The sequence below is a fragment of the Mesoplodon mirus genome (assembly GCF_964341445.2).
Source record: "Mesoplodon mirus genome assembly, chromosome: 11".
In the NCBI taxonomy this organism is placed as follows: Eukaryota; Metazoa; Chordata; class Mammalia; order Artiodactyla; family Ziphiidae; genus Mesoplodon; species Mesoplodon mirus.
In genome coordinates this window covers 35581801-35599854 of record NC_138987.1, presented here as the reverse complement: position 1 = coordinate 35599854, position 18054 = coordinate 35581801, and the positions used below count along the sequence as shown (strand labels likewise).

The 18054-nt window shown below is 57.9% G+C and overlaps 3 protein-coding genes across 3 annotated transcripts; all 3 read right to left on the bottom strand.

The window, feature by feature from the left end:
* Positions 1-1634: 1634 nt before the first annotated feature.
* On the bottom strand, positions 1635-3388 carry GALR3 (galanin receptor 3; the record flags this gene model as incomplete). The annotated part of the gene is made up of 2 exons (XM_082635965.1): positions 1635-2406; positions 3030-3388. 2 exons carry the CDS (start codon positions 3386-3388, stop codon positions 1635-1637), a joined length of 1131 nt encoding a protein of 376 aa, XP_082492091.1.
* A 4776-nt stretch (positions 3389-8164) lies between these two features.
* Positions 8165-14410, bottom strand: GCAT (glycine C-acetyltransferase). The gene is made up of 9 exons (XM_082635608.1): positions 14180-14410; positions 12560-12690; positions 11213-11314; positions 10595-10741; positions 9864-10018; positions 9644-9726; positions 9266-9437; positions 8762-8883; positions 8165-8482 (listed from the first exon to the last, which is right to left on the bottom strand). Exons 1-9 carry the CDS (start codon positions 14376-14378, stop codon positions 8331-8333), a joined length of 1263 nt encoding a protein of 420 aa, XP_082491734.1. The 5' UTR covers positions 14379-14410; the 3' UTR covers positions 8165-8330.
* Positions 14411-14911: 501 nt separating this feature from the next.
* Positions 14912-17129, bottom strand: H1-0 (H1.0 linker histone). Its single transcript, XM_082635357.1, has one exon. The coding sequence runs from the start codon at positions 16840-16842 to the stop codon at positions 16258-16260; it is 585 nt and encodes a 194-aa protein (XP_082491483.1). The 5' UTR covers positions 16843-17129; the 3' UTR covers positions 14912-16257.
* Positions 17130-18054: the final 925 nt, after the last annotated feature.

Below are 18054 nucleotides of genomic sequence, written 5' to 3'. Positions count from 1 at the left end.
CACAGAGGTGTCCCCAGCGGGGTGACTGGACCAACTACAGCATAAGCCAACCCCAGGAGATTTTGTTCCCCACCTGTGTTTTGCAGGCACTCACCACTGCTGTGTAGCAAACCTTGTCAGATGCTCTTAGATGTTCTTCCGATGCTGCCTGGGCTGCCCTGAGAGCCGTCCCTCTCGCCCAGTTAGAATCCTGGCTCGGTCTCGAATTTGCCACTTGGTTTTGGTCAAGTACCTCATCTCCTTGAGCCTCGGTTTTCACTTCTGAAAGTAGAGGTAACATCCCTCGCCTGCCAGGGTTGGTACGAGGCACAGGTGAGCCAGGCGAGGTGTGAGTGATGGCCTCAGGGAGACAGAGGCCACACTGGGGGCTGCAGAAGCGGCAGCATGACACCCCCTGCCCTCCAGGAAACACTCCCGCTGCTGCAGCCTGAGTCAGCCAGGGACATCTTGGCAGAGACGTGGAAGAAAGAGCACAGGACCAGGTGTCAGCCCCTGTGCTGCGCCCTTGCAGCAGTCGCTCCCCAGCTGCGTCTCAACCTCCCCCTGAGAAGGCGGACTGCCGTCCTGACCCCTGGGTCTGTGGCAGGTGGCAGGCAGTGATGAGGTCTCAGCAGCTGCCCACTGTCAGGGAGGGCCTTCCCAGGGTGCCCAGCAGCCGGGAGGTGTGCTGGGGAGACATGGAAGCCGAAGGTCTCAGGCCTCAGCCAGAAGCTAATAAACATTATTGGCTTACAGTGAGGGAGGGAGTGGCTCCGCAACCATCGAGACTGATCTATTGGTTAATTAGGAGGTTTCCACACCACAGACTACCCCAGCTGTGTGCAGGGACAGGCAGGGAGGGGGCCACAGGGTAATCAGGGCTGCTGGAAGGCCAGCTGGGGCCCGAGTGTGGCTCAGCGTCTCCCCGTAGCCATGAGCACCAAATGGCTGAAAGAATAATGCGAGGGGTTTGGGTCAGGCAGTGGACCTAGGACTTGACGGCTGGGGGAAGCCCTCAGCACTCGCTGTGCCTGAACAGAACTCTCCTAAGGAAGGGGGCTGGGAGCCCTCTGAGATTTCTAGGGCATCCAGTTGAGCGTGGGGAGCTGCAGGTTTGGGGAGGAGGGCTGATGGAGGATCAGGAAAAACCAAGAAAAACCTTGGAAACCGTGGCATCTGAGGAGAGAAAAAAAGGGAAAAACCATATTCGGTTCTACTGAGTAGAAAAAGTTAAACAGCAGTGGGTTTGAACCCAACCTCTGCCAAACACTAGCTATGTGACAAACCACTCAACCTCTCTGATTCTTGCTGTCTACATCTATAAAGTGGAATTGATTGTATCTGCCTTGCAAAGCTGTTTTGATTAGATTGAGGAATGTAGCACCCCACACAGATGGGCAGACGGATTGCCCTCCTTCCTGCCAGGCTGGTTATGGACAGCGTCTTGGGGCTGCCTACCTAAGGGCCCGCACTTGGCTGCGTTGAACCATTTTCACCGCCCAGGGGTGTCCACTCAGTGGACTGAGTGTCTGTCCCCAGCTCAGCCACTCCTCAGAGGGCTCCTGGCTTTGGCCCCATCCCCTAGGGGCGTCCTGTCCAGGGGGAAGGGGAATGACAGACAGACGTACAACCGGCAGAGTGGAGGCAGACAAGGTTTATTCCAGTCCTCGGGCAGGCAGGGCCCGGCCTGGCTCTCTGCCGCGGGCCGGTTCCCGACCCGGCTCCCCGCCCCAGCCGCCGCCCGTCGGCAGCTGTCCGCGAGGCCTAGCGTCCCCGAGGCAGCCGGCGGGGCCTGCGGACGCCGGGCGCACGCGACGGAGGGCACGGCGGGCGCCCGGGGGGCAGCGGGGGCGGCGGCGGCCGCAGGGCCACAGGCGGCGGAGGCGCGCGCGGAAGTGGCGCGAGGCGAGCGCGTAGACCAGTGGGTTGAGGCAGGAGTTGGCGTAGGCGAGGCAGTGCGAAGCCAGGCGGCAGGCGTAGGTGGCCGGGCTGAAGGCGAAGGGGCCGTACCAGAAGCAGAGGATGAGCGCGTGGTGCGGGCCCCAGCAGAGGGCGTAGAGCGCGGCCACCGCCAGCATGGCGCGCCCCGCGCGGCCCGTGGCTCTGCGCCGGGCCTCGGCCGCCGCCGCGCCCGCGGGACCCACGGCCGCCCACAGGAAGCGCAGCGTGCGTCCGTAGGCCAGGCTCACCACGGCCACGGGCAGCAGGTAGCCGGCGGCGAAGGTGGCCACGTCGAGGGCGCGGCGGCGCGCGTCCTCCCAGGCGGGCACGCAGAGCTCGAGTGCGCCGTAGCGCACGGTGCCGTAGTAGCTGAGGTAGGGCGCCGAGAAGAGCGCCGCCAGCAGCCAGATCAGACCCACGGCGGCGCGGGTGTTGCGCGGCGTGCGCAGGGCCCGCGAGCGCAGCGGGTGCCGTACGGCCAGGTACCTGCGGGCGGGCGCGGCGTCAGAGAGGCGGTCGGGCGGCCGCCTAGACGCCCGTGTCTGAACCTCGGGGGTGGGCGGGGATCGCGCGCCCGGCCTCGCAGGGAGGTTGTGGGGATGAACGGAGTCAACGCGCAAAGCGCTTAGAGCAGCGCCAGGCACCTAGCTGGGCTGTGTCAGAGGCTCAGAGAGAAGTGACCGGCCCGAGGTCGTCAGCTGGAGAGTGAGCCTGGGTCTGACCCCAAGTTTCAAGCCATGAAAGCCAGTCTGACCACAGCCTGAGCCAGGTGTGGGCGGTAATAAAATATCTGATGAACTCATTGGTGTGTTCCTTTTGCCATTCATTTCACTCTTACAGAGCATCATGTGCCAGGCCCTGTGCTAACACTTGGGACACAGAGATGTTCTCCGGAAGCTCCCAATGGAGTTGGGGGGAGGGCAGGATGATCCCCTCAAGCATGCCCTGCAGGTGCGCAGAGACTGGTTGGTGGGGGCCAGGGAGCTGTTCCTTTTCCCCCTCCTGTGTCCCTTTTTGGTCCCCCATTCTCTCCTTTCTCAGGCCGATGAGAATCTGTTCAGGTCTTCCCTCCCCAGCCCAGACCCGGCCAGGTCCCCGACACAGCTCACCTGTCCACCGAGACAGCCGCCAGCGTGAAGCTGCTGGCGTACATGGTGAGGTAGATGAGCAGGTGCACAGCCTTACAAACGAGGGCCCCAAAAAGCCAGGCATCCAGCGTGTAGATGGCGGCCTGGAAAGGCACGCAGCACAGGATGAAGCAGAGATCGGCCACTGCCAGGTTGAGGATGAACAGATCCGTAGTGCTGCCCGGCTCCTGCCAGGCACTCAGGCCGGGCTGCAGCAGCACTGCCAGCACCAGCCCATTGCCCACTGTGCCCAGCAGGAAGATGAGGGCAAAGACCACGGGCACTGCCACAGCCCCCGTACTCCCTGGGCTGTCTAGCGAAACGTTCTGGGCATCAGCCATCTCCTCATCAGACAGGCACCTGAGGAAGAGAAGCTGGAGTCCGCAGGCAGGAACCCCCAGCTCTGGTTACTCAACTCAGGGGTCTAGTCCCCCACCCTGGGCCTGGCCACGTCCCGTGGGCTGGAAGCTTGTGGGGGATGGGGGTGGGGGTGGGCACAGAGACAAAAGTTATCACTGGGACCCACTGTGCAAGCTCCTGACAGAGTCTCATTGGTGTCTAAGGTGGGTTTCTCAATTTCCTAGGGAACACCCCCATAGCCCAGGGCGTGAAGGGCTGATTAGGTAGTTGATAGACACCTTCAACCAATGATGCAGGTAAAGAAAGACGCAGGCAAAGTGGGGTGGGGGGAGGGGCAGCTCCAACCCCAGGAGCTGATGTTTTCAATGGGGATCTGAAATACAGGGAAGGCTTTTTTTTTTTTTTTTTCTTTTTAGCCACACAACGCGGTATGTGGGAGCGGTATGTGGGATTTTAGTTCCCCGACTAGGGATCGAACCCACGCCCCCCTGCGTTGGAAGGGTGGAGTCTTAACCACTGGACCACCAGGGAAGTCCTAAGGAAGACTTTGGGACATAGGTCAAATTCACCCAAACATGGGTGACATCCCTGAGTCATTGGATAGTCCAGTTTAGTGAGAGCATGACAGTGGCACAGCTGGGAGAACCATATAAGTCACTGCCCCCTTTTTACACATGAGGAAATTGAGGCTCAGAAAGGGGACATGGGAGGCTAATACCACACTTTGAGTGGCAGATCTGAGGCTGTCGCCACCCTGGTACCCTGACTCCCAGGCTGGAGCACTCACCTGAGAGCCTGTAACAGGTAGTGCTTCTACAATCTGTGCGCACACACGTGTGCACGCACACGAGCATCTATGCAAGCTGTGCTCACTCTTACTCCTGCCCCACCCATGGCCCATATCGACTGCTACCTCTGGGGTGGCTGGACGAATTAAGGGCAAGGGAGCCAGGCAGGGAGGAGGGAGGAAAGGTGATATCTGTGTCTCCCACCCCAGCATGCAGCAGGTCCCCGCAAAGCCCAGGATGGGCAACACCCACCTCAACCCTGGGCACTGGGCTCCTGCTTGATCCTGGGCGAACCGGCCAGGCTGAAGCTGCTTCCTGGCTCAGTGGTCGCCCTTTGGTGCCTACCTGCAGGTACAGGTCTGCCTCTCAGGGCTCCCACCTCTCCTGAGCTGGACTTGGGCACTCCCTCCGAGTAAGTAGCCACTTCCTCCTCATTCCCTGATTTCCTCCGAATGGCATGCTCTTCTGTCCGGCTCTCCTCTGCCTCTCTGCGTTGCTTCTGCCTCTTTCTGCAGCGAGTAACCCATTGATCTCGCTCTCTGAGATTCTCGCTTTGTAGTTAACCCCTCTGTGCCCAGGGCCCAGTCCATTCCTGGCCCTCTCACCTCCTGTGGTCCTGCTTCCCCATCGTCTCTGCTCCCTGCTCCAAGAAGGGCTCCAACTGAAGCTCAGAAAGGACCCCTAGTATTTTTTTTTTTGGCCGCGCTGTGTGGCATGTGGGATCTTAGTTCCCCGACCACCCCCTGCACTGGAAGCACGGGGTCTTAATCACTGGACCATCAGGAAAGTCCCGGGACTCCTAGTCTTGAGTGGGGTGTCCTATGCTAGGAATCCAGGAGCCCCTTTTCTGCAGACTTCAGATAGGACTACTTTTCCTGGCCCCTGAGAATCCTGAGACCCATCAGTTTCCCTAAGATTGTTCCAGGGGTTCAGTCTGCCTGAAGCCTGCAGGGTTTATGTGCCTATCCAAAGAGTCTGGCTTTAGCCTGAGGGCAATGGGGAACTAGAGAAGGTTCTAGAGCAGGGACAGGACCTGCCCATTTATTGTGTAATTAGTTTATTACAGCCTGGGGTTAAAAGGATGAATAGAAGGGGAGCAATTTAATGAGTGAGCCATTAGGAGCCTCTTGTCCAGGCAAGAGCCAAAGAGGTTACTAGGTCTTGGTGAATGGCTGTATCGTTCAGTCATGGGGGTCTGGTCTGGACCTCTTGGAGGAGTGGGCCACATGGCCACATGCTTCCAGAGGGTTAGAGGCCAGCACCTGGGGTGTGAGGTGCATTGGATTTAGCAACAAGGTGGTTGTTGAAAACTAGACAAGTGTAGTGGGGCCAGAAGGCTGTCTGCAATGAATTAAGGGAGAGGAGAGGTGGTGGGGACTGTGTGTTGTCTTTCTAGAAGCTGGGAGGGTGGGGTGAATGTCAAGGAGAAGTCTGTGAAAGGGGAGAGAAAACAGTGAGGGAACGCTGTTGAAGACAGGACTTGTAACCAAGGCCTGAGGAGCCAGGAAGAGACTCTTCAGAACTAGCTTCCCATGGACCCTGGGATTTTCACCAGTGCTCAGGCTCCTCTAAAGTCTCATGTCACCCATCCCAGATGCAGCGCATCCCCAAATTTTTGGAAGCAGAGACTCACTGAATTGAAGATATTAGGTATACCTAGATTCTCCAAACTTGAATTCAGAGCTATCAAAATTGAATTAAGGAATTAGAATTGTAGAATCGTGTGATCTCTGAAGAGCAGAACTGTAGGATCCAGACTTGGTTGTGGTGGGATTTAAGAATTTAGGGCTCCACAACCACCCTGTATGAAAGTAATGCACTGTTAGATTCCCAGAAGCCTGGACTCATGAATGTGGCAGGCCTGGACCCTGAAAGCCCCGAGGTCCCTGACACACTGTCCTCCCTCTGCTTGGGAGCCCCCAGCCCACCATGTCCCTCCTTGCTGGAGGCTAAGCTCTGGATGGGCAGGGGCAGTACTCGGGCAGAGTTCCCAGCAGCAGCAAGGCTGAGCTGCTGATATGATAGCAGAGGAGAAGGGAGGATGGTGGCAACCAGAGACACCAGCTGTGGGGAAGGCAGGAAGGGCGCCTCGCTATGGCCCGAGTCCCAGCGGGCCCCAGGCACCCCCTCTTCCCTTGCTCCAACTGCTGCTCCTGGTGACTGTGGCCTTGAACCCTGCACCCAACGTAGAGGACAGATGCTGGGCCCTGAGAGTGGTCCCCAGAGACCCAGGCTCCACAGGGTGTGTAAGTGCAGCTTGTCCGCGACTGGCCCTCAGCCCTATAGCCTGTCTTGGCCTCTGGCGATGACCAGTACGTGCCCAAGCCCAAGCATGTGTGCCCAGAGCTGCCACTGCACCTGCTGGCACCTTGTATGACCCCTCTGGATGGTGGCGGAGGAGCTGTGCCACGGTGGACCTGGGCCAGCACAGCTCCACACGCTGAGTCGAAAGCTGGCTGATGATGCGGTGCTCTACCGCGACAAGCTGGCCCACGATGTCGAGGCACTGCCACCGCCCCACACTGTCAGCGGCGGCGCCTGGGAACTACAGGATGCAACGATGCTCGCTGTGTACCACTGGCTGATGGACCTCACCTAGGTCCACCTTACCTCAGCCTCACCTACTGCGATTTGTCACCCCGTGGCTGCTCATGGCCACCCACTATGACCTGCCAGCTTGAGCAGACCATGCACATCAAGCTGCTGGCTTGGCCAGGGGCTGGCACCAGGCTGTGTGTACTTGCTGCTGTAGGAGTGCACCCGGTGCTAGATGCCCTACCCATGTCTGTGCCCCTGATGTGGCCACAGCAGCCCCCTCCCCCGGGGCTGCATCCCTTAGCACCCCAAACTCCTGGACCCCAGCCTCAAGCTCCTCGGGATCACAGGCTAGGATTCTCAGAATCCCAGCATTAAGATCCTGATGGATTGGGCCAGAGTTCACCCAGACTGTCCATCCCTAGACACCCAGGCTGAAGGGAGGGCTGGGGATGGGGGGCGGCAGAAACATGGTCCCATCGTTAATGAAGAAGGGCCTTTTCATCCTCCCTGCCCTATCGCCAGCAAACTACGAGCTTCCCAAGCCCACACTATGCTGAGGCTGGAGGCGCGGTGACTCAGAACCCATCCTTTACCCCCACCAGGTGCCCGTAAGGCTGAGCGCGGAGGGCAATGGAGAGAGAAGCACCAGGGGTTGCGACTGTGGGAAGGGGACAGTCATCTTCAGCAGGGAAGCAGTGAGCCGTTGTCGGGGCAAGGCAGGGTGGGGCCTTGCCTGCGGGGCTGTAGCAACAGCTGAGTCCAAGGCCAGAAGTCTGGAGGGGGCGGGGCGATAGCAGAGCCTGAGCTCGCTACGCCCCCTGGCGGCTGATCTTCAGGCCAGCAGGCCCCGGGAATACGGAAATGGAAAGGCCCCGATACCAATATAACAGCCACTCTTGGTAGAGCGGGGGAAACTGAGGCACACACGGGGGAGGGGCCTGCCTAAGGCCACAGAGGCAGGAACAAAGTGGGCTAGAACACAGAGTTCCAGACCATCGGGGGCCTCTCCAATAGCGAAAGACATTCTTTCCTTTGGGGCCGAATCTTCTGCTTCTCCCAAACATGGGTTTGGGTGCCCAGCCCCTTCTTATCTGGGCAGCTGTAGGCCATCCTTTGGATGTGGAGCAGAGGTCGAGGTGTCCACCAAGGCTGCAGAGTAGGTGGGTGGGTGGCACGGGAAGGGGCCTGCAGGGCTGGGGCTCAACTGCCCTCTACAGCGGGAAAGAATCCAACTGAGCCAAACAGTGGCTCCAGCCTCTATTACCCGAGCTGCCTGGGTCCCATCTTAATTTGGGGGAGGCGGTCAGCTCTGAGATCTATTACAGTCCTCAGGAGCTGGCCCTCAGAGCCCCAGCTCCTGCCTGATTCTTCGACCAGCGCGGGACTGGGGCTGCTCCGAGAGAATAAAGCAGACCAACACGTCACAGCCAATTTCCACACTGTTACTTCACACTCACAGCCACAAGCACAGGCCTCACCCCAGCCTGGCCCAAGGACTGACAGAGTTCAGAGCCTCTGGCCTGGGCTGGTCAAAGGCCCCCCTCTCTGTCACTGTGGAGGGAGGGGGACCTTGGCTCTGCTTGTCACTACCCAGGACTCAAGGCAGTGCCCCGTGCAGCCGCCCCACCTCCACGAAGGCCTCCACGCAGCGGTCAATGTCCTCCTCGCTGTGCACCGCTGAGATCTGGACCCGGATCCGGGCCTTGCCCTTGGGGACCACAGGGTAGCTAAACCCGATGACAAAGATGCCTGGGAGGGTAGAGAGAGTCAACCTGGGGCTCACCAGAGCCAGACAGGCTTTGGGGGCATAATATACAGCTCCTCCTTTTCTGAGGACCACAGAGGAGAAGGGAGCTGCCCAAGATCTCAGACATGGGACTGCCTCATGGCCTAGGGTTTCCAAGCTTGGACAGACAGCTGGTCTAAGAGGGGTAGTAGAGCAGGGGGAAGGGGGGTATTCACAGTTTAGGGGTTCCCTCCTTTTCTTTTAGGACCCACAGCCACTCCTCATGCCCCGGCCCCCTTTACCTCTCTTCAGCATGTCATCCGCCATGCAAGAGGCCAGCCGAGCATCACCCAGCATCACAGGGCAGATGGGGTGATTGGCTCCCGAGATGGTGAAGCCAGCAGCCTCCATCTTACTGCGGAATCTGTGAGCACAAATTGGGGGTCACAGGGAGCTGGGGGGCTGTGGAGCAATCACATCCTCTCCTGATGGGCATGTGACCCAAGGTTTGTGACCAAGTCTGCAGGAGGGACCAACAAAGACAGAGATGCAGACCCAGAGAGGCAGATGGGAAGCATCTGCAGAGAAATGCGCCAGGAAATGGAAGGAAGAGGCAGAGAGAAGAGGGAGGTGGGTAAGCAGGCAGCCCTTGGCTAAGAGAGCTGAGTCCCAGTGCAACCCGTTGGGGAAGTGGGGTGGGCAGAGGCAGAACCCGTAGGCAGGGAGCTAGGGCCTGCGCAGGCACGCAGGGCAGGCCCTCACCAGCTTCCTCGTCCCCGCTGGCCCCACCCTGCCCGAGACCGCACCGCTGGGTCTTGGCCGCCATAGACTGGACGACAGCGTTGCTCTCCATAAGCAGGTCCAGGGCCTTGGAGGCACAGCCGACGACAGCAGGTGGCAGACTGTTGGAGAAGAGGTAGGGCCGGGCACGCTGCCGTAGCAGGGACACCAGGGACCCAGGCCCTGTAGTGTAGCCCCCTGAGAACAAGGACAGAGGTGGGGATGGCAGGGGGGGCGGCAGTCAGAGGCCAGGAGCCAGAGCTTACCCCATGCCCCTCCTGAGAGGACAGTCCCCGCTGTCTTCTTCCCTGCAGCCCCAGGTCTCCCCTCCCCACCTTCCCCGAGACTCTTCCAGGACCCTGCATGTAGTTGAGGGGAGCCCAGGGGCACAAGCCTGTAGGCACCTGATGCTCCGCCCAGCGCCTTCCCCAGCGTGGAGTTGATGATGGTGACCTGGTCCATCACGCCCAGCAGCTCATCTGTGCCCCTGCAAGGAAAGCCGCCACTGCCACCACTGGCCACCTGAGTGCCCAGGATCATGGACTGGGCTTGGGGGCTGGCCTCCCGGCTTCCCACCCTCCCTGAGGAGTCCAACCCAAGGCCTCAGGTGCCGTGTGCTCTCACCGTCCTGTGGCCCCCAGGAAGCCAGTGGCGTGGCATTCGTCCACAAAGACCAAGGCATCATATTGAGAGGCAAGGGAACAGATCTCCTGCAGGGGTGCGATGTCGCCATCCATGGAAAAGGCCCCATCGGTGGCCACCAGGCGCAGCCGATGCTTCTGCAGGGAAGATACAGAAGGTGGCTGGTATCGTGAGTTGGGCCAAACCACTCACTCTCTGTGCTGCTCGGGGCTCTAAAGGCTCAGCTCGCCCAGTGCCCAGCACAGAGGTGAGCACATAAGCACCACCATGCTGAGGCTGGTACATCTTCTCCTTCACTGGGGCCTCTCTGAGCTTTATCCACCTCTTCCAGGGCAGTCTGGAGCCACACTCAGCACTGGGCAGGAAGAATGTTCGCAGTCTCCTCTCCCAGAGGGCAGGATGGGGTGTGGCCAGTTCTGCCCATAAGCTCATGCCACCCTTCTGCCTAGCAGGGGCCTGCCACACATAAGGTGCTTACTGAAACTCAAGGCAATATCGCGCAACGGAATAAAGCTTTGGGTCTGAGGATTTGGGTTCAAATCTTGGTTGTTTCGAATTTTCAGGCTGTTTGCCTGTGAGTGAGGAGTTGGCCTCTGGAAGCCTCGCTTCCTTCACCGGGGGGTGGGGGTGGGGGTGGGGGGAGTGCTGGGTGCGGCAGCAAGACTGAGGATAAGCCCAGTCCTGGCCCCTAGAACCACTAGGCCTTGCCCCACCTGGGCCTCCTGCAGCTTGGCCTCCAGATCGGCCATATCCAGGTGGCGGTAGCGGTACTTGTGGGCCTTGCACAGACGGATACCATCGATGATGGAGGCATGGTTCAGCTCATCCGACAGGACTGCGTCCTCCGGGGTCAGCAGAGCCTGGCAGAAGGCAGTTAGGAATAGAGCCATCACCCAACCACCCTGGGGTTCTCCCTCCCTCATGACCCCCCCCGAATCAATATTTCACTGCCATCCAGGGAATTCTCCTGGGCAGGGAGGCCAGGAGCCCTCTGCCTCTATCTTGGTCCCCAGAGCCCCAAGACTGGGCTGAATCAGGGGCTTTGCTCTAGCCGAAGGAGATGAGAACATGTTTGGTGAATGTGTGGCCCCTAACACCCTCAGCCTTCCAGCTGAAGTAGGTTATCCTTCAAATGCCCTGGAAGCTGGCCTCCTTGTAAGCCCCGGGATTCCTCCTAGAGACCTACTGGCCCAACCTTGACCTCCATAAGAAATAGACACTGGAGCCTCTAGGCGTGGTACTGACATCCTGCCAAGTTCTCTGGACTGCACACTCCCAAGCCTTCCACAGCCTCGCAGGTCTCACCAACTCCCACCCGTGGCCTTACACACCTCAAAGAGGCCGGCGTTGGCATCGAAACAGCTGGGATAGAGGATGGCGTCCTCCCGCTGGTGGAAGCGGGCTATCTTTGTTTCTAGATCCTTGTGGATGCTCTGAAGTGAGTGAGTGAAACAGGTGTTAATGCCTCTGGGCCACTTGGGACAAGTCCTGGGGACAGAGGCTCACAGGGCCACAAACAGATCCGCCTCCTACTTTTTGCACCACAAGGTTCACCCAGAGCTAACAGGAACCTGGCACGTGGTTCCCACCGGGAATTAGGGGCCCGCCAGGTGCTCTTCTTCCTGGTTGGGCCTTCGTTTTATAACGGGGGTTTGATGGTAGGATTATGGGTGCTAATGGCAAAGGAAGATGTGTTTCCCCGATATCAAACTGAGTGCCTTTGTTGCTTAATGGCAAAAAAGAGGATTACATAAGTAACTCTAGGTTCATTTGGGCCTCCATTTCTTACATTTGAAAGCTGTCCAGTCTAAAGTGCCCTGGATGGGAGTCAAGAGTTCTATTCATTTCACCTTCACCTTTTTGAAAGGACAAGTAATAATAATCACAAGGACTCAGAAGCACTGGCTCTTGAGCTAGGCCATCTGGGTTCACATTCCACCACAACAGGCTGTGTGCCCCTGTGCAAGTCACTTAATTTCTCTGGGACTCAGTGTCCTCACCTCTATAACAGGAACAAAATCAGCACTTATCACTTAGGATTATTATATGCATTAATGAGTTAATATTTGTAATGTTCTTAAAATAGCACCTGACTCATAGCAAGCACTGTAAGTTTCATGTTTATAAAAGTTCGTTTTGTAACATTTACAAAATAAAATTAATAACCAACATTTCTTGAGCACTACTATGTGCCAGGCACTGTCCTAAGCATTTTTACATGTATTAACTCTTTAATTTGGGATAATTTTGTTAAGTAAAATTATCCCCACTTTACCAATGAAGGCATTGAGGCACAGAGAAGTTAAGACACTTGCCCACAGTACCAGAACCAATAAATGGTGCTGGGAACTGAGATCAGGCAGAATAGCTCCGGAAACCTTAATCTCAATCCCTGGCTTCTCTTCTTCCTTTCCCAAAGAGGAACAGGTGTAAGGAGCTCTGTTTTGCAGGTGGGGAAATGGATGTTCAGAGAGGGAAAGTTTCCTGCCCAAGGCTTCACAGCAAAACAGAAGCCTGAACCCAGCCTTTCTAGTGGACAGCTCTAGTGGGATGAGCTGAGCTGCCTGAACTAGCCCTGCTAACAGCAGAAGCAGACATCTGGGGTCAGCGCCCAACGCTGGGGACCACCCCCCTTCCTTCCCCGCCCATCCCCAGCCTGGGCAACACCTACTGTGTACCTGGGTGCCACAGATGAAGCGGACAGAGCTAAGGCCAGCTCCAAACTCCTCCAGGGCCTGCAGACCTGCCTGGATGACCTCGGGGTGGCTGCTCAGGCCCAAGTAGTTGTTGGCACAGAAGTTAAGGATTCCTGAGGTGGAGAACGGGGGAACGGACACAGCATCTCAGGGCCAAGAAGGGCCTGGAAAGGTGTCAGTACCAGGCCCTGGGGACTCAGAGAGGACATGAACCTGGATTCACCCTTGAGGAGGCAACAACCACACAGTATGGTCTGTTCTGGGGCAGAGGCCAGGATGGGGAGCTGGGAGCCCCTCGGAAGCACCAAATCCAACAGCTACAGGAGAGGGAGTGTTAGAAAAGGACTCTCAGAGCTGCACCTTGAAGGATGGGAAGTTTAAACTCTGGCTTTGGATCACATTCACCCAGAGGAACCAGCCCTTCCTCACTGGCTTCTTCTGTCCCTGAAGACCACCAGCAACCCCTCATCTGGGCCTTGGTTTCCTCGTGGGTAAAAGAAGAGGCTGTGTCGGACGCCTGCCTTGGTCCTCAAACTCTACATAGTTGACTTTGCTGCCTGGTACAGAACTGCATGCCCAGCAGGGCTGCCTCTCAGACCTTGACCCTTGAATTATAAAGCCCAAAGTGAACACAGGTGACTCGGGGAGGAAACGAAGGCTTCAAGAGGGCAAGGTTTACTCAGCTTGGGAGAGGCAAAAACACGATGAGAACCTAGGTCTCCTAATTTTCCATTTTTTGACCTGCTCCAAGCTTCCCTGGGGAAAGGTAGAGAATTCCTAGGACCTCTGTTTTCAAATGAGCACAACAGCACCAAGGATTCCATGCCTATTTCCTTGGCAGAAGGCAGTCTGGGGTGACTGTTTGTAACCAGCACCCACCTGGGGCCTGGCACAGACAAGATGGGCAGTGACCACTGAAGAGACAGAAACCAGGGAGGCCTGGTGGGTCACTTCATGGTGTGACTTCTGCAACAGCCCTTGAGCCCCTTGCTCCCTGTGATTTTGGCCAGGAAGTTGGTCTCTATGGCCATTTAGCTGACCTTCCAGCTCCAATATACCAGAAGATCTAGACCAAAGCCCAGCTCTGCCTGCAGCTAGCTGGGGGCTTTTAGGCAAGCCACTTCACATCTCTGAGCGTCAGCTTCTTCGTCTGTAAACGGGAATAGTCATTCCCACATTTTGACGTTTGCAGGAGTCCACGTGCAGCAATTAGTAGAAGCCTAAACAAAGCAGCAGCTCCAGAAATGCGGGATTTCTTGTTGCCACCTTCCTACCACCCTTCCTTGAAGCGGTACGGTGGGAGCCAGCTGTCTGTCTGTCTTTGTTTCTCACGTTTTCATAGGGCTGGATCGATCCAGCCCTGCCCTCTAAGCCAAAAAGGTGCTCAAAGGGCAAATTACCTGCCTGCGTGGAAACTGGTCTAACCAGGTTAGAGTTAACTGTGGGAAGCGGCAAGTCTGCCTGATAGATGGGAAAGAGTCCAGCGGCTACGTGTGCGCTCCCGCCCGCCCACTGCCTCCAGGACCTCGTATTTCAGCGAAAGTCTCAGAACGGCCCTTGAACACCCGGCCAGGTCTGAGGATTCCCAGGAGGGGGAGTTACCTCCAGAGATGCCGTCCACGTGGATGCGCGGCCCCTGACGGGACGTGATGACCCGCTCGCCCTTCCAGGTGCCAGCTCCACGGATGCCTTCCAGTTCCTCCTCCAGGATGCCACGCAGCTGAGCCAGCGCTGACTGCGCGCGGTGGCCGCGGGGGGCCCCGGAGAGCGCAGCGCGGAGGACGCGGCCAGCCCACATCATGCCCACCTCGCCTGCCCGCTCCCGGCCTTGCGCACTGCGGCCGCGGCCTGATCACGTGGCGGGGGCCGGGCTCCGGCAGCCAATAGGAGTGAGAGGGGCTCTGCTACGGGGCAGGGGAGGCGGACCCCGGGACAGGCGGGCGGGGCCTGGCGGGATCTGCGGAGGACTAAAGTGGATTGATTTGTAAATTGAGACTGGAGCTGTCCGTGTGGGGGGAGGGGAGGCGACGGGGGTTGGAAGGCAAGTCAGGGCCGGGCCCACCAGACCCCCACCCCATTCTCATGCCCTGCCTCCACACCCACCTCTCGGAAGGTTAGGGGATGCCCTCTGGACGCCGGAAGCAGACACCTAGAAGCAGGCTGAGGCATATTCCGTGCGCTCCGGCCCTAGCGTTTCCCGGGTTCTGTCGAGTTCTTGGAACCCTCCCCCGGTGCTCAGGTGCAAACGCCCCCAGATTTCCCCCACTGCTCGCCAGTCCAATTGCTCCGCATTTTCCTCCAGTCTTAGAAGTATGGAAAAACACATCGCTCAGGTTTTTCTTTTTTTTTCAATTTTATTTTAAAGTTTGAAAATTACAAAGACAGCAAATTCTTCCAGGCACAAATAACACTTGTTTACAAACAAAAAGGAGGTGGAGGGGGAACGCGCAATTGCGCGTTTTTCTATTTTATTAAAAACAAGGGAAAGACGACTGTACAGGTTTTTTCTCCCAGCTCCCGGGTGTGAAACATAAGTACTAGCCCTAGATATGTATATATACATATACACACACATACACACAGACCTAGCTCTCTAAAACTACTTAGCAATTCAAAGTCGACTGCAGTATGTCTTACTGTCCACTCCCCTCCCTCCCCTCTTCCCCCATCTACAACTACTTACAAAAGACTCAGAAGTGAAAAGGTCGGGAGGTTTTTAAGTGGTGGGCGGCAGGGCTGGAGCCCCAGCAGACTGCTAAGCAACACCTCTTGTACAGGAGGAACCAAAAATCAGGGGAAAAGCAAAAAGGTCCTCCTAGGATACAATCCAATTGTGTGGAAAAACCCAAGTTTCAACAGGGCACACTGAGGCACTTGGCTGAATGACTCTCCACCCTACCCCCAAAGTTTCCACTCCAGTTTAACAGGAGATTTTCGGAAGCCAGAGACCACCCCCCCACCCCCCCAATGGCTAGTTTCCAGCTGACTGAGAGAAGCCACAGTTTCTCGGACCAGCTGTCACTTCAACCCCCTCCACGTCTCTAGGACAATAGGGAGGCCACTGGGGCAGACTTAACACAAGTGACAAGGAAACTGGATTTGGACGCTCACTGCTCACCACTGGGAGGTGGAAGCCAGCCTAGAGAGGGTTTTTTCCCACTTCCCTCCTCTGCCGTCCAGCTGCTGCCACCCCTCTCCGCGCCTAGGTTCTGAAACTCACAAGCAGTGCTCAACTTAAAGAAAACTCAATGGCCTCATAGGTATTCCTACAAACCTTACAATTCCTGGGCTCGCTGTCATCTAGCCGCAAGAAGCTGCCTTGCCCATTCTCCCCCGCCCCGACTTTTACCTTCGGAGTGAACCAACCATGTAACTAAACAAAACACACAAACCCACCCACATCCCCAAACCCATAAGCATATTAGTAACAAATCAACAAAACAAAATATTAAGTACATTCTCATCAATACAGAGATGAGATTTGTTGTTGCTGTCCTTGCATGATTGGTTAAGGAAAAATGAATTATTCCCTAATTTCTGAGGAATACAAACTGTCTCTTTATAAAGTCAGAAGGAAAAGGGGCCAAGGGTTGCAGATGAGGATCAAGAGAGAAAAAAGGAGAAAAGTATTTACAGAAAATAGGAGACAGGCAGGAGTGTCCACAAGGAAAGCCTCATTGTCACTTCTTCTTCCCGGCCCTCTTGGCACTGGACTTGGCTTTGGGCTTCACTGGTTTGGCCTTCTTAGGCTTGGATGCCTTGACTGGCTTGGCTTTGACAGTCTTGGGTTTTTTGGTTTTCTTGGGCGTGGCAGCCGGCTTCTTCTTGGCCTTCTTGACTGGGGTGGCTTTGGGCTTCTTGCTTGGGGCTTTAGAGGCAGCCTTCTTGGGCTTGGCGGCCTTCTTTGGCGTGGCCACCTTCTTGACTTCCTTCTTCGTCTTCTTGAAGGCCACTGACCTCTTGGGCTCGTCGCTCTTGGCCAGCCGGAAAGACCCCGAGGCACCTACCCCTTTGGTCTGTTTGAGGACCCCAGTGGTGACCAAGCGCTTGATGGACAACTTGATCTGGGAGTCGGCGTTCTCACCCACCTTGTAGTGGCTCTTGATGTACTTCTGGATGGACTGGCGCGAAGAGCCAGCACGGTTCTTCTCCGCCTGGATGGCAGCCACGATCATGTCTGAATACTTGGGGTGGTCTGTGGACTTCTTGGAGGCCTTGGACCTCTTGGGCTTGGCCGCAGGGGTGGATGTGGAGTTCTCGGTCATGGTGGCCTGCCTGGTCCTGCTGTTGAAGAAGGCACCTTCCAAAGGGCCAGCCCTCGTCGGAAGCCCAGGAAAGCCTGATTCGGGAACTGCTCTGGCGCCTCCGGCTCCGAAGCCAGTCCGAGGCCGTCTCTCGGGGACCTTGCTCGAGTCGCGGGGGGAACTCGCTGGGCCGGGTCTGCGTGGCCCAGCCTCGCCGGTCTGTCGGTCGGTCTCGGCGCCCGGGTCTGCCTCCGCCTCCGCCGCCTCTGCCTCCCTTTTCCCAGCTCCGCGTCTGGCGCTCGGGCGGCGCATCCGGGTATTTAGCGGCGGCGGGCGGACCGCGGTGAGGACAGGGCTGCTGGCTGCCTGCTCCCGGCCCGGAATGGCGCTGCGCCGCCGCCATCTGTGTTTCTTCCGCTGAGCAAATCCGACCTTTCCCCCCGGCCGGGGCCTTCCCGCTCCCCGCCGCCGCCCGGGGACGCTGCCTGGCTCTCTGGGCTCCCCCACCGGGCGTCCCGCCGGCCCGGCCGCCGCCCCCCGCGCTCGCCACGCGCCCCAAACGGCGCCAAGGACCGCTGGCGCGCCGGCACATTTCCCCTTTGCCGGGGGCTGGCTCTGCGGGGCCGGGGAGCCCCGGTGCGGGAAACCCCCCGTAGCAAAGCTCCCCCCTGGGGCTACCGGAGACCCCGCTCCCGGCCCGCGGCGGGACCCCCCAGCCCGGCGGAGCAGCCCGAAAGCGGCCCCAACTAACACACGCGGCCCCGAGCCGGGCGACTCCCAGCCGGGCCGAGCCGGGACAGGGGGGAGGGGTCCCTCCCCCGGGGTCCGGTCACCTCTCGGGGGTCATCCCGCCACCGGGCCCCCCGCACCTCTACCCTCTCTCTGTCCATGGGACCCCTAAGCAAACTTTCCCTGGAAGAGTTGGAAGGGCACTTTCAAACTTTGTCCCTTCCCCCTCCTCTGTCTTCGCTCCCCCAGCGCGCCCCCTGACCTCTGCGTCGAGGTTCTCTCCTGAGACCGAACCCCGAATGCTGCCCGGGTCCCCTGAGGGAATGAGGAGGGGTCTCCGAGCCGCCTCTTCTCCTCAAAGACCCCCACATCCTCCATATGTCCTAACTGAGAATTCATTTATAGTCCTCCCTCAGCCTAGGAGTTTTGGGGTGTCAGAGACAGAGTTAGCTGCCTCTACCCCTAGGGCCCATCCTGGGGGTCCAGTCCCCCTCCCAAGGCTCC

Bases quoted from the DNA above. Each gene is read 5' to 3' on its own strand.
- GCAT (XM_082635608.1), bottom strand. From the start codon at position 14,378: ATGATGTGGGCTGGCCGCGTCCTCCGCGCTGCGCTCTCCGGGGCCCCC. The intron at 8,884-9,265 runs GTGCGGTCTCGG...TTGTGCTCACAG, and splicing joins ATGGCGGCCAAGACCCAGCG to ATTCCGCAGTAAGATGGAGG. The intron at 8,483-8,761 runs GTAAAGGGGGCC...CTACCCTCCCAG, and splicing joins GGATGACATGCTGAAGAGAG to GCATCTTTGTCATCGGGTTT.
- H1-0 (XM_082635357.1), bottom strand. From the start codon at position 16,842: ATGACCGAGAACTCCACATCCACCCCTGCGGCCAAGCCCAAGAGGTCC.